General features: G+C 43.9%; 1 protein-coding gene across 1 annotated transcript in view; it reads right to left on the reverse strand.

Annotated features, from left to right (window-relative positions):
- Positions 1-7,560, reverse strand: part of TNFRSF11B (TNF receptor superfamily member 11b) — a 28,302-nt gene extending 20,742 nt beyond the window's left edge. Inside the window, exon 1 of the mRNA XM_059395078.1 lies at positions 7,380-7,560. Within this exon, the coding sequence (XP_059251061.1) occupies positions 7,380-7,409 (30 nt within the window). The 5' untranslated portion in view covers positions 7,410-7,560. The remainder of the gene's footprint in view (positions 1-7,379) is intronic.
- Between the last annotated feature and the right edge of the window lie 6,698 nt (positions 7,561-14,258).

Here is a 14,258-nt window from a genome sequence, read left to right on the forward strand (position 1 = left end):
ATGTTTCTGGAAGGGGGGATGGAGAATGATCTACAAGTAGCCCTTGGAGCGACATTCTTGCTCAATAAACATTACTCATACTTTCTTATGGACCTTTGAGCACAATCCAGTCAATTTTCTTTTCTTTTCACTCAATATTAAAAGAAGGGACAGAGGGCACCCAACTGGCTCAGTAGGTAAGCACATGAAACTCTTGATCTTGGGGTTGTGGGTTTGAGCCCCATGTTGGGTGTAGAGATAACTGAAAAATGAAATCTTTAAAAAAAAAAAAAGAAAGAAAGAAAAGCAAGCAAGAAGGAAAAAGAAATAAGAAAAGAAAAGATAGAAAACAAAGTGTGGGAGCAGAGATTTCTGTCTACCAGCCTGGTGTGGTACTCAAGGGAAGTATTTAACCCATTACCAAGCTTATTCTGCCCTACGGTTTGACATCTATTCCAAAAAGCCACGTGCAGCTGTCAAGTACTTCCTGGTGAAGATAAATACAAAGAAAATTCTGCAATGAGTTTAGGGAGATTGCTAGCAACCAAAATTATACCTCTTTCCTAAGTCCTGAGGGAATGTCTTGGACCTGACTTCTAACTAAAGGTAATATGGAAAATGCACACATTAAAGACTTCTACGCATACTAGCTAAAGACAAGAAGGGCTTATTTCCAAATGAGAAAATGTTTTATGGTTTAAAAGAATAATCTGTGATCTTAAAACAAATAAGTCTTACTACTTAAAAGTAGAAGACATTTCAAAAGCTGCCTCCCCTGGGATCTCACTGACTGAAACGGAATTTCTTATACCTGAAACCAGGGGTGGGGGGCAGAAGAAACTGACAAGTGCAGCAGAGTAGATTGTTAAGAAATAGTCTTTTAAGATAATTTTTTTCATAGATAAATAAGTCCTTTTGATTTTTGCATGTTTGGAGTATTAAATCGTATACCGTCGATTTGTTACTATTATTTTTTAATGACAAAAGCTCGAAACTAAAGCAGACCTCCCACATATCACCTGGTCCAATACCCCTATTTTATTTATTTATTTTTATGATTGTGATTTTTTATTCAAGCATAATTATCACCCAGTGTATTAATTAGTTTCAGGTGTCCAATATAAGGATTCAATAATTTTTTGACATGGGTAAAGTTAAGACCCACAGTGCTGGTGTCACCAACCGGACCTCAGACTAAGACAGAATGTTGCCTCCAGCCACCACAGCGATCTCACCATCACTGTGTCCAGCTGAATTTCTAAATCACATTTTTGTTGTTGTTGTTGGTGGTGGTGGTAGTGCAAATTGATGGTGGGGGCATCTTTTTAAAGAATAGGTTCCTGATATCCGTATTTTCAAAGAAATAAAAGAAATCACTTCTTTGAACATGAAAGCAACATTACATGGGAAGGAAATTGAGGTTTTTGAGTCATAGGCCAGGAAAGAAAATTGAATTTACCAAAGGCAGTCAGGAGGTTTAGATGAATTACTGCCTTGTTTTAAATCTAAATCCATCTTGACACCCATTCTCCTATTTTATAGTTGATTATTTAAGAAGTTCTTACAGAAAATGCTTCCAAGGGACAGACTAAATTGAAGTGAATATCCTAAGGCTATTTTTATTTTTAGAGAAGTCGTCCCAACAAAATTAAACAATGTCTTCACATTATTAAGACATAATTTTAGAGGGGCAAATTTTTAAAAAATCCAAATAAGAAAGTCATAAATCAAGGCCATTAGGAGCACATCACTTTTTTTTTTTTTTTTTAGCAAGGCTTTAGGAAAGCTATTTCATTTTCTCCTGCATTGCCTATCCATTATGGTCTGGCTGCTTTAGGTGTTTCCCAGAAATTGGGGTGAAAATGACCTACACAGGCCATACCTGGGAAGTTATGTCACCTTGAGTTCGGAGGAACCATTGTGGTGTGTCTGCAGATGGTTCTGGCCTTCAGGACCTTAATTTAGAGAAGCCCAGGTAACTGTGAGGGGGTGTGGGGGCACACAGCTTCATACCTAATGTCTTGTAACACTATTCTTATCCCTCACAACTGTCTAAAACAATCCTTTTTTTAGACTTTCTATGCTAGTCACCCCAAAATATTCTGTGGCAGTGAGTTCCAAAAACTAATTACATGTCACATAAAAATGCTGTCCTTGTATCTATTTCAAGTTGGCCATACCTCCGTCTTTCTTCTTACACAGATAGTTTACAGATGTTGCTAGGAGTTCCGATTCACTAGTTCCTGCTCTTGTGGGTTGCTCAGTTTTATTTTGATTTTTGTTTTCTTTTCTAAACACGCCTGCTATTACTGTTCATATTTGCATTTTGTTTACTGAACTTTCACTATCACAAATGCGCCCTGGGCATTTGCATCTCTTGCCCTGTGCAATCCATCACCCTTCCCTAGGGCTTTAAAAACCCGCTGTACGCTGACCTGACGTTTTTTTATCTTGAGCCCAGACTTCTCCTACACTCCTGCCATTTTGAATCCAAATATCTACTTGACTTCTCCATTGGCACATTTTACAAACACATAAGACTGATCAAACCAAACATGTATACTGGATGCCCAGAGCAACCTGATGGGGAGGTTAGGAAGTGGGTTCAACTGAGCTTAGGCTGCCCCTCCATGGGTCACTATATGAATCTAGTTCATTTCTGCTGCTCACTTAAGAATGGGTCTTCATGAAGGTATGGATATGAACCATCATAGTAGAAATGTGCAAAGGAATATCTAAAATATTGGTCAGGTGGATAGGGTATCACATCTGTATTTTGAAAGAGAGCAAAGGCAACATTAGAATGTTAACTCTCTGGCAGTAAGGAAACTGTCGGTAGATGATGGAACACGCTACCAGATCTCACTATGGCTCCTCTGACTTCGCAAACACACCTTTAGTGTCAGGCACCGTGGAGACCTGGGAGCCACAAATGTGAAGAAAATGGAAATCTGTGTTTGCAAAGAGCTTGTACTGTGTTTCCCACAAAGTGGTGGTGCTATCCCCTACAAGTTCTAGAAAAATCTGTGGAGGATTTCTGTTATCACCGTGACTGCTAAACATCCTGGGCCATCAAGAAGAATCTCGTGTCCCACCCACGTCAAGATGTTCTATTCACACACACACAACACACACACACACACACACACACACACACACACACACACACACACAAATCTATTTATCATTATCCTGGCCTAGATTCAGATTCCGTTTTATATATACACAAAGTGGTTTTTGCATGATTTCTATATATACTGAACTTTCTAGGAATTTTACAACATGAACTTGGATAGAAGGTTGTATTTTGCTTTGTTTAAAACTCTGGCGGGGTTTGTTCACCATTTCAGAAAAGCGCCGCATGAAAGCCAACATTGATCATGGTTTTGAACCCCAGCAGATCGCATGGGCTCCGACCTTTGTTCCTAGCAGTGTGTTCACGGCAATTTCACATAAAGACGCTAACATATCACGGCTTCATGATGTCTCCAGCGAAGTTTTATTTTATTTTTAGCTACTTTCCTTCTATTTGTTCTTTATAGTGTAGTTATGCTGGTATATTGACTTTAAAAATTATGTACATAAGTAAAATATAGGTACTCTAAATTTCGTTTCAGAGGAGCAAGAGAGTTGTTACAAAGGATTTATTTTCAGAGTGCGTGGAAGAAGGGATATGATTGAGAATTACTGCCCTACAGGGCAAGACCTACAAATACACCGGTAACTGACATTTTGGCTTCATGGCAGCAACACGAGGGGCATCCAGGCATCCTCAGTCAAAGCCTTGAATAAGGCAAATATAAATTTTTATAAAATTACTCTTTCTCTGCCCTCTATTTCCCAGTCCTCTTTTTTCGGCGGGCTACAAAGAAGAAACTCCAGCTAAAGAAAATGCTACTGGTTAATGAGATGCTGAAAGGAATAATGCTTTTCATGGAAAGTTTTCAGCATAGGGAACATACCGGCAGGAGGGCTGAGGGTTCCACGGGGCAAAACCCAGCAGGCAAGTTAGTGGAAAGTAAGGCAAGAAGAGGTGAGTGTGTGTTTAGTGCCCCTCTAATAGACGCTGCCACAGCTCTCCTTCTAGAACTAAGTGGATAAAACATCTGGCACAGATGCTTTCTTTCCCCTAGCCAGGGGGAACTGGACAACTGTGGTTTAAGCCTAGAAGTAAAATTAAAGATCAGATTCAAATTAGGGCACTGTGCTGAAGGTTGCTAGGGGCAGGGATCAGGACTGTTTGGGACTGAATATATGTCAGATTCCCCTACAAACTCCAAAGTGATCGTTCTCTTAAAATAAGTCAAGAAGCCAACAAGTAAAAGCGAGACAAAAACTCTCAATCACTGGGCGAGAGGAAGGAAACCGAAATAAACAACAAAACAACAGAACCAACCAGAAAAGGCATTATCCTAATGGACAGGGGGATCAAGCTGTCAAAATCCCCTTCTTGCCCTCAAACCCCTTTATTCCCACACTCCGTCCAAGTCTTGTCACCATGACATGGATCAGCTTCGAGAAGGCCAGCAGATGGTTTGGGCACAACACAATGGGAAGTTTCACCCACCAGTTAAAATCTAGACCCACGTGGGATGTTCCCAGAGTATTAGGTGGCCCCGAGCACCCACAAATGAAGGGGTCTGGGGACACAGTGACCTCACCTTGCACTGCAGGCCTCCCCTGGACATTTTAGTTAGCATTCCAAAGAGCCAGTGACTATGGCCTTAGTCTTGGTGACCACACCCCCGCATTCCTTGCCTCCTGGTATATCCTGTGTTCTCCCAGAAAAATCTAGAATTCTACTTTGCCACACCATTATACTTTCTTCCGTGCCTTAGGTTCGGGACACCTAGATTTTATCCCCAACAATGAAAACATTCTAGTCCTCCTTCAAGGTAATAAGTAGTGTAGCCTTCTCTCCCTCCTCGGAGGGTCATCAGCATTTCCTTTACAAAATTCCCTTGGGTCTAGATTTACCTACAGTGAGCTGATCGCATAATGCTAGAAGCTGCTGTTCATATGGAGCGGGATTGTATGTGGTGATATGGCAGGTGTGCCTAATGTTATCTTTGTTTTATGGAAGATAAAATGAAAACTCAAGAAAGATGTAACTTGGCCAAGGTCATGTGTCAAGTAGACGGTGCTGGTGGATTTGAATTTTGGTCCGACTGATAACCACTGCTCTGCGGCTTCCTTTGTAATGGCCACGAGGACAGAATCTTTTATATGCCCAAGTCACCAGCTCCTGCCCTTTTGTTACACTCATTAGACAGAGTTAATTGTCCATTATCTGCCTTCTCCATTAGGCTACAAGGCTCACGGGGGCAGGAGTGGTGTCCATCTTGTTTTCCACTTTCGCTCATGCCTAGCGGCATGCCTGCTACAGAGGACAATTTCCTGTGATGCTTCTACTCCTTACAACTGCACCGAGGGTGCTTACGAAAGGGCATCTGGACTCCTTGTGTCTAAGTACAAAGTATCCATCTCCAGTCATTTCTTAAATAAAGTCAATCTGAGCAACAGAAAGGAAAAGGAAAATCTTTCCTGTTGAAAGTATTTCCTAGTGAAGTTCAAAACACATAGAAAGTCTTCTCTTTTGATACTGGTGCATCATTTACAATTAGTTTTATCTCTACACACATCAAGCTCCCTAGATAGACTATATATCAAAACATACATTTACTTATTGCTTTGGAGCACTTATTATTAAATACATACATTATTTAGTGGGAATTCTGAAGCTTAAAAGTCATTGATAATATGTTTATTATCAATTAAGTCTTTAACAGAATACAAAGGCAAGGAAGAATAAAATGTTCCCATTTTCATAGCAGAATGATGTAAATGAACTAAACGCTAGAATGAGTAAATTAATTGTGGTACATCCATACAATGGAATACCATACAATGAAAATGAATGAACGATTGTAAATCCAACAGTTTAAAAAAATGATCTCATAAATGGAGCTTAAGTGAAAGCAGCCAGATATAGAAAAGTGATAAAGTCCATTTATATAAAGTCCAAAACAAACAAAGCTCATCTATGATGTTAGAAGTCAGAATATTGATTAGTCTGGTTATAGACATAATAGTGAGAAGAATGAGCCCAGGGAGATTCTGGGTGCTGGTCATGTATTTCTTGATCTGGCTGCTAGCTCACAGGTGTTCCCTTTGAGAAACTTAAATTAGGCACTTAGGAGTTGGGCAACTCTGTGTGTGTGTTATGTTTTAATAAAGGTTTACTTTTCAAAAAGTTCTCCAAGGTAACCATATTGGTGGAGCTATTTTATATATTTTATCTTACATTAGGTAGAGGTAGATAAGATTATACTTACTTGCGCACTCCTGTCCAACCTACATTTTCTTTAGTGACTTTGCTATTTATTTACTTAATTATGCTTGTGTATCCTGGGAACTACCTGGAAGATTTCCTAGCCTAGTACTCACTATTTGTGGGTCGGATGTTGAAACTCAAGCATTTACTCCAACGTGTTTGAAACACATATGGGGCTTAATGTCTCTCAAATGTCTGATTCCCATCTTAATGTATTGTATACTCTGGTGACATAAAGGAAATAAGTCATTAGCCATACAATAATCTACAAACAAATCTTATTAACTTCATTGGTCAAAATCTAAACTAAAAAAAAAGGTAAGCTAAGTCAAAGACTCCTTTCTTTCCAAACAGCACATTAAAAATACCTTGTAGCCCTCTTTAGTGCAAATCTTCAATTCTTGAAATCTATTTTAGAACATAACTAACATTAGTCCATCAATATCTTCCACATTATATTGAAGTTGGGAACTGGAAAGAAACCATTTTAATAATACAATTGCATTAGGATGCTAAATTATGCAGTTATGAAACCCGTGTACCTGTGTGTGTGTGTGCGCATGTGTATGATCTTTTCGCAGGTGCCAGTTACGCAAAATCTCCCGTTACATTTGCTTAAGTGGGGAAAGAGCCTAATGATGTATACTCTCATGTTCACCGCATCCAAATTTTATTCTAGTTATAATAGTTCTAAGAGGACTGACAACTCCCAACTTAACTCTGCTTCTAAGAGCCTACTCTAAATAATCATGGTCATATCCAACCAAGCAAAGATGGTATGAACTCCTGGAGGGCGTCAGATCCTCTGCAAAGAGGAAAGTAAATGAAATGGGTACAAATCATGCAAACGAAAAGAGTTTAGAGCTCCTCTCGCCTTTCCATAAACCCAGCAGGAACTTTCCAGTGCAAAGAGCCACGCCGGGAGCGGCGCGACGGGCTCCGGAAGGAGGTCTCCGGTTCCAAGCTGCCCCCAGCTCTGTCCCGGGCCAGGGAGCGCGCGGAGCTCGGGCCCCGCGGGGCCGCGGCGGGCAGGCTCGCAGGCGCCCGCGTCCGGCCGGGCACTTACCACGAGCGCGCAGCACAGCAGCTGGTTCATTGCGGTCCCCGGGAAACCTCAGGCGCTGGGCGGCGGCGGCGGCTGGGCGAGCGCTCCGCGGCGTCTCCGCAGCCCGTGCACTCATCTCGTTATATATAGCGTCGGGCGACAGGAAGTTTCGGCTTGTTTTGATCATTCACTCTCTATCTGGACCAAACTTTACACCTTTCTTTTTTAGGAACTTGGGCGGGAGCGGCTGGGCTGGGGGGGGGGGGGGGGGGGGCGGGGGGGGCGGGGGGGGGAGGCGGGCCCCGGGGGGGGGGGGGGAAGGGGGGGGGGGGGGGCGGGGGGGGGGGGCGGGGATGTCTGTCCCTCCCAGGGGAAAAAGAAAAAAAGAAGAAGCCACCGGGCTGCGGAACAAGGAGGCTACTGTCTGCGCGGCCCTGAGGTTTCCTGGCCGCTTCCCGCCAGCGGGCGGCCTCCTTGGCAGCCGCCACCGGCGGTGGGGGGGAGGCCGGGCGCACGCTGGGGAGCTGCGGTGCCGGCCTCCTCCGCCCTGCGCGGCCTCTGCAGCCAAGATCGGGGCGCAGCCGGGCGTGCGTCCCACACCCTTCGTACCCCCTCTCGGCTGACCCCTTGGCGGCGGCTTCTGAGAGCTCCAGTAACAAGGCCGCGCCTTTCTGCACCGCATTGTCGCAGCGCCCCGCTGGGCGCGATCCCGAATCTCCAAGGTTACAGAGCCCGTGCCCAAGGAACTTCTCTCACTTCTGTCTGGTTCTAGAGCCAGCCCCCCCCCCCCCCCCCCCCCGCTCACTTCTCCTTGTCTGGGATGGTGAGAGCCAGAGAGAAGCAGCCCAGGAAAAACTTCCTGCCTACGGGCTGTGGGGCTGTCACCCTCATCATCAAAGGGCCCTGGGGACCGACCGGAGGGCCTTCCACCCTGAACTTAGGAATTACCTCTTCAAGGTCGTTCCTCTACCTCCGAGCAGTTGACAGGAGTTTGGGGCTTGCATAAAAGGGTCTTCACTCCCACAAGCTGCTTCTCTGAAAGCTGGACCTGGTCACTTCTGAAGGGTTCGTCCTGTCCTGGGAAGTCCTGACATCACCCATTAGTTCTCGGGTTTTCTCACTCACTTCCCCATCAGGGCCCAGGGTTCAGTTGTGGCCAGAGTTCAAGGATGGAAGCAGAAGAGTTCCCCCCGCACCCCCCACAGCTTTTGCCCACAGGGATCAGAGATCCACGGGGATCAGAGATCCACGGGGATCAGAGATCCATCCGCCCCTTCAAATGGACATGCTTCCACCAGAGGTTAAAAGGGGACCCAGAGAGGGAATAGAACGTATTCGGAGGAGAAGAATGTCAGCTCCTCTGCTCTGTGAATCACAAGACACAGAGCATCTTGTTAAGCCTTGCCTCCCCCAGGGACTGGAGCTTAACAGCATGATGGTTTCTTAAGTGAACTGCAAATGAATGAAGGCCAGCGAGTGGGGACCCCGCGGTGGGACTCCAGACCTGCCCTCCCACTTCTGAATTTCAGTTTTAACATCTACAGCCTGAGCTTCTAACACGGACTTACCATGGGACACGAGTCAATTCATATGTTAGTAGTAAGGCACTCTATCAATGACAGTAGTATGGTTTTTATTTAGGGGGATGTGTGTCTAAGATATTATTTGAAGGCAGTTTTCTTGAAACGTCACAGATTGCCAATATGCAGGAGCTGGAGCTTGGAGAAAACAGGCGCTGAGTCCTGCCATGTTCACCCCGGGGGAAATTCCATGTCTCTCTCTACGACTCAGTTCCCTCAAGGGGAAGAGAAAAATGATACCGATATTACAGAAATGCAAGAGGGAACAAATGAACGCATTTCACAAGGAGGACATAAATGAAGTTCATCAGTAGTGGTGAGCATTACATAAAGAAGCACATGGAGGATCACTTAGCAAAATGCCTGGCTTCTAGGAATTATTGACTAAATTGACTAGGAAGTATTGACTATGATTGTTCTAGAACTACCTAGATACTGGTCTTTGTAGCCAGACACCTAGCTTTGAAGCCCGCATCTACTACATCCCAGTTCTGTGACCTCAGGCAAGTTTCCTCTACTCATTTACATTTCTCTTTTGTTTCTTTATCTGTATAATGAGGATAAAAGTCACACCTCCCTCAGTGGATTATAAAGGTTGTTAATGAGGATTAAATTGAATAAAACATCTAAAACACTCAAAATAATGTCTAGCACAGAAAAAGTGCAACTTACCTGCTAGCTATTATTATTATTCTTTAAAAAAATTTTTTTTAAGATTTTAATTATTTATTTATTTATGTGACAGAGATCACAAGCAGGCAGAGAGGCAGGCAGAGAGGCTACTCGCCAAGCAGAGAGCCCCATGTGGGGCTCAGTCTCAGGACCCTGAGGTCAAGACCTGAACCCAAGGCATAGGCTTAACCCACGGAGCCACCCAGGTGTCCTTATTATTATTATTCTTATTTCAGGTTCTCATAGGGATGTTTATATAAACACAAGGTGAGTCAAGATTATAAACTCCCAAGGGCAGAAATCCTGTCTTTTTCTCTAGTATTCCTTGAAGCTTTTAGCCCAGTGTCTGGCTCTCTATAGCTATCGGGAGTTACTATGAATAATAATAATAATAATAATAGTGGTAGTGGTGGTTGGTGTGTGTATGTGTTGGGGGGGTGTAATTACCTGTAATCTTGACAAAAGCTGGGCACCATTTATTAACCACTGGACAGACGGGAAACGAATAAACACTGTGAGTTACTGGTCACTTCATTTGTTATTTTCCTGGGGCAACCTGGCTGATGCCCCCTGGGTCCTCCCATGTGACCCACCACGATGGGCAGCGGCCCCAGCACCCTCTGAAGCTTGAATTGGAATGGACCCAGGGATCTGGGACTGAACCCAAAGGGAGACATTCGAACACCAACTTCACAGACTACATTCATCTTCCTGTTATAGGTCTCATTGGCGGAGCCCACTGGTTAAATGGAGTGTTCCGTACATTTAACCTTCGGTTCCTGGTCACCAGATAATGTGTGATGCCGACTTTCTCAGAGACACCTCATCAGATGAGTCTCATCTTCTCTTGCTGGAACCCTTTCGACTTGGGCCCCACGTTGAACACGTTTTCACTCCCTGAGTTTCTGATCGTCCCTGCCTCCAGGTCTGCCCCTCCTAAGGCTGAGAAAAACAGGACCTGAATGGTGGGAGCTCCCACCAGGAAAGCACTTCCCCTCTTCAGCACGGCAGCAAAGCCCCTGGTACAGAAGGCCGCTTTCATCATCGTGGTCATGGAAATGCCTGAAATTCGGGACAGGAATTGATTTAGGTCATTTGGGAGATGAGGCAGGCCCAGGGACTGTGAAATGACCGATCAAGTGTCTAGATTATCTTGCCCTGAAGTCCCCTCATCTGACAACTGGAAATACTAGGTCGGAGATTATGTAAATGAAAGGTTATTAACTTGAAGAACAAAAACATATTCCTATTATTTCGTTGTTATCGAAAGGAGAACTTTTCTGATTTCGTAGGAGAAAGAACTGCAGCTTGCTTATTGATTTTCTTTTCTTTTATTCATGGTTGCCAATTTGTTCACTAAGAAATATGATTTTGACAATATCATTACTACAGACAACAAATATTTGACTTTTATGGTGTTATAGACTATGGGCAGGAGTGGGCGTGTCCTTGTTTTACAACTGAGAACTACAGAAAGGCAAGGCAGGAGAGCAGAAGCACCTTCTGAGTAGGTCATCGGTGACGTAAGGGTTTGACAGTGTCGGAACAGAAGGAATTCCTTGAACTTCACTCTGCCAACTTCTTAGGGTGATAGATCTAAACACAGACGTGCTCGGAAAAGCCCTCTGAAACTAAAAATCACAGCGTAAATGCAAAAGTATTTGTATTGGTTTAACTAGGTTTCAACTTTTTAAACCCTTGCATATTGCAAAAATTCAAATAGTATGGACACATATACAAGGGACGGTCAATCTCCACCTCACTTCAGATGTCCCCGCCCCTTGACAAATGCTGCTTTTGAGAGGGGCTGCCAAACTGTCCCCCAAAGACATCACTATACCACTTCTTAATCATACCACTTTTGGCAGGGGTGGAAGGATTAGTAAAACCAGTAATATTATTCCCTGTATCCCCTGTCCATGGCATTGAAAGGAGCCCTGCACATTTAAGAGGGAAGCCTGGCTTTTCAAAAATGAGTTGTAGAAGGAGAACTGTGTCATTTACAATTCAGCGCTCAAGCAACTGCTATCAGCATATCAGGAAGTGGAGGGGAGAAATATGTCTTAGTCGCTCAGTCTGCTGCATCAGGACACCATAGACTGGGTGACGTAAACAACAGACCTTATTTTCTTACAGTTCTGAAGGCTGAAAGTCCAAGATCAGGGTGCCAGCTTCCGGTGAATCCTGGCTTCCTAGCTTCTACGTGGCCACGCTCTCCCTGTGTGCTCATATAACCTTTTCTTTGCGCCTCTTTGGACAGGGAGATCTATCTTCCTCTTCTTAAAAGGCCAGGCATCCTATTGCACTAGGGTTCCACCCTCATGACCTCTTTTATTCTTAATTGCCTCCTAGAAGCCCTTTCTCCAAATTCGGGCATGTTGGTGATTAGGGCTTCAATCTATGAGTTGTGGGGGAGGTGCTGAAGGGGAGATGCTATTCAAGCCGATCTCTCATAACTTAGATCTACCCTTATCTTTCTAGACTCCTGATCCCATGCTTAAATTCCCAGGGAAGTTGGGCTTTTGCCACATACTCCATAAATGGTACTGATATAAAACTGTAAGGTCAGTCCTTTTCTCTCCCTTCAGTTTCTTTTTCCTCCTTTTTTGACTTTCTTTCCCTCTCTTCCATCTAATGAAATCACCTCCATGGTTCTGGCATTCTGATTTATGCCTGCATCACTTTCTAGAATGCATCGCCCACCTATGAATTCCGGTTTCTCTGACCATATGAGGTTGGGAAACTCCTCGCTGGGAGGAAATCTTGCACATTCTTTGATAAAGGCTGTTAGTGGAAGAGCACCACATGTCAAGCCTTTCTACACGTGCAACCCACATTACAATTTCCTCTTTGTCAAAGTTTGTGACAAATTCCTGATTCCTCTGGGTGGGGAAGTTGGAAAAAAAGGAACAAAATTCTCAACAGACCATACCAGTGTGTGTCTGTTGTTCTCAGCAGCCTGAGGAGGGGACATAACCCCCTGCTTATAAACACTTTGACCTTGTCTGCCAGTCGCTCTAGTCACTTCAAGAGGCTTTCTCATTCCCGAGAAATCTGGTTCCTGAATTCAAAAGGGATGCACAAACCACCACTCACCCAGAGGCTTCTGAACAAATAAATGTTTATATCTGAAGAGTGTTGGTGAAAGCTGCTTATACACCCAGAATTCCTCTTCAAACATCCATCAGGAAATGCGGTCACCTCTAGTATCAATGCAAGGATTCTCCCCCTACCCCACCCCCCACCCCCTCTACTCCCCACCCCTCCCATTACTTGCTGCACCTGGCTCCTACAAATATGATAGATAAGAACCCTCAGAACTATTCTCTTGATAGTCAGTTAGGTGCTTCTATCTGGGAAACTCCCCTCCTCTAACTAAAACAAACCTTTAGAAACAAAGCTTTTGATGAGATAGTCTTCAGAGAAGCTAGTCTGCAAGAGAGAATTGCTTCCTGAAACAGGAGTTCACCTTTGAAAGCCTTAGCCCAGTGGAGCCTCTTGAGGTGAAGATAAACTAAAGAGGGAAATATGGTTATTTAACATTCAGCTGAAGGAGCACCATTAACAAAACTGGGAAAGAAACTTATTTCAGTACAAGTAAAGAATTATATCATTCATTTATTCAACAAATATTTACTTAGTACCTAGTGGCTATGAGACATGGTACCCCTGATACAGACCAAGGTAGTTCCTACACATTTGAAGCTTCTGGTCAGGTTAAGGCAAGAGAATAATGAAGTAAACCTGGAAATAAACTCTTCAGGCACTAGGTAAGTCAACTGCAGAGACTGGTTAAGAGAGTTGAAGTCCCTACTAGTTAGTCTAGTGGTGTGTAGCTGAGAAGGGTCCCCCTTTAGCTGAGCTTAGGAAAGAGCTCTCTGAAGGAGCAACTTCTGATCAGACAATGGAATGATGAGGCCTGTTCCAGATGGTGGGGTCAAAGTCTTCCAGATGAGAGTAAGTGATGAGAGATGTCGGTGGGCCAGAGTTATGGGAATCAGAGGGAGATTTAAACCACTGGCAGCTGGAGGGGTGGACAGGACCAAACCACACAGTGTCAAGAGGGTCAGAGTAAAGACAAGCACTTTAGTTGAAGGGCAGGGAAGCCACTGACCTACTGTAAGATGTGGGTGAAATGAGGGGCGCCTGGGTCACTCAGTTGGTTAAGCATCTGCCTTCTGCTCAGGTCATGATTTCAGAGTCCCAGGATTGAGCCCTGTATAGAGTCCCCTGCTCATTGAGGAGTCTGCTTCTCCTTTTGTCCCTCATCCCGCTCATGCTCTTTCTTTCTTGTGCTCTCTCTCTCAAATAAATAAATATCTTAAAAAAAAAAAAAAAAAAAAGATGTGGGTGAAGTGATTTCACATACATGCGAAAGGACTGTGGTTTGTTGGTGGTCATGCAGCTAGAACAGAAGGAGGACCACAGAAAGCAGGATGGTAGTTGTCGCCAGGGTAATCACCATCAAACCCTTAGGTCCTGAGATTACATTTTTTGATAAGGCTTTTAATAAAAGAGCTCAATTACATTAAATAGTATCCCCTGTCCACCTGAGCAGAGGAAAACCGATGTCAAGCCTTTTCTGCCATACAACACACATCACAATTTCCTCATTGAAATGTCTGTCCAAGCTTGTGCCAAGTTCCTG

The sequence above is a fragment of the Mustela nigripes genome, chromosome 3, assembly GCF_022355385.1.
Source record: "Mustela nigripes isolate SB6536 chromosome 3, MUSNIG.SB6536, whole genome shotgun sequence".
NCBI lineage: Eukaryota > Metazoa > Chordata > Mammalia > Carnivora > Mustelidae > Mustela > Mustela nigripes.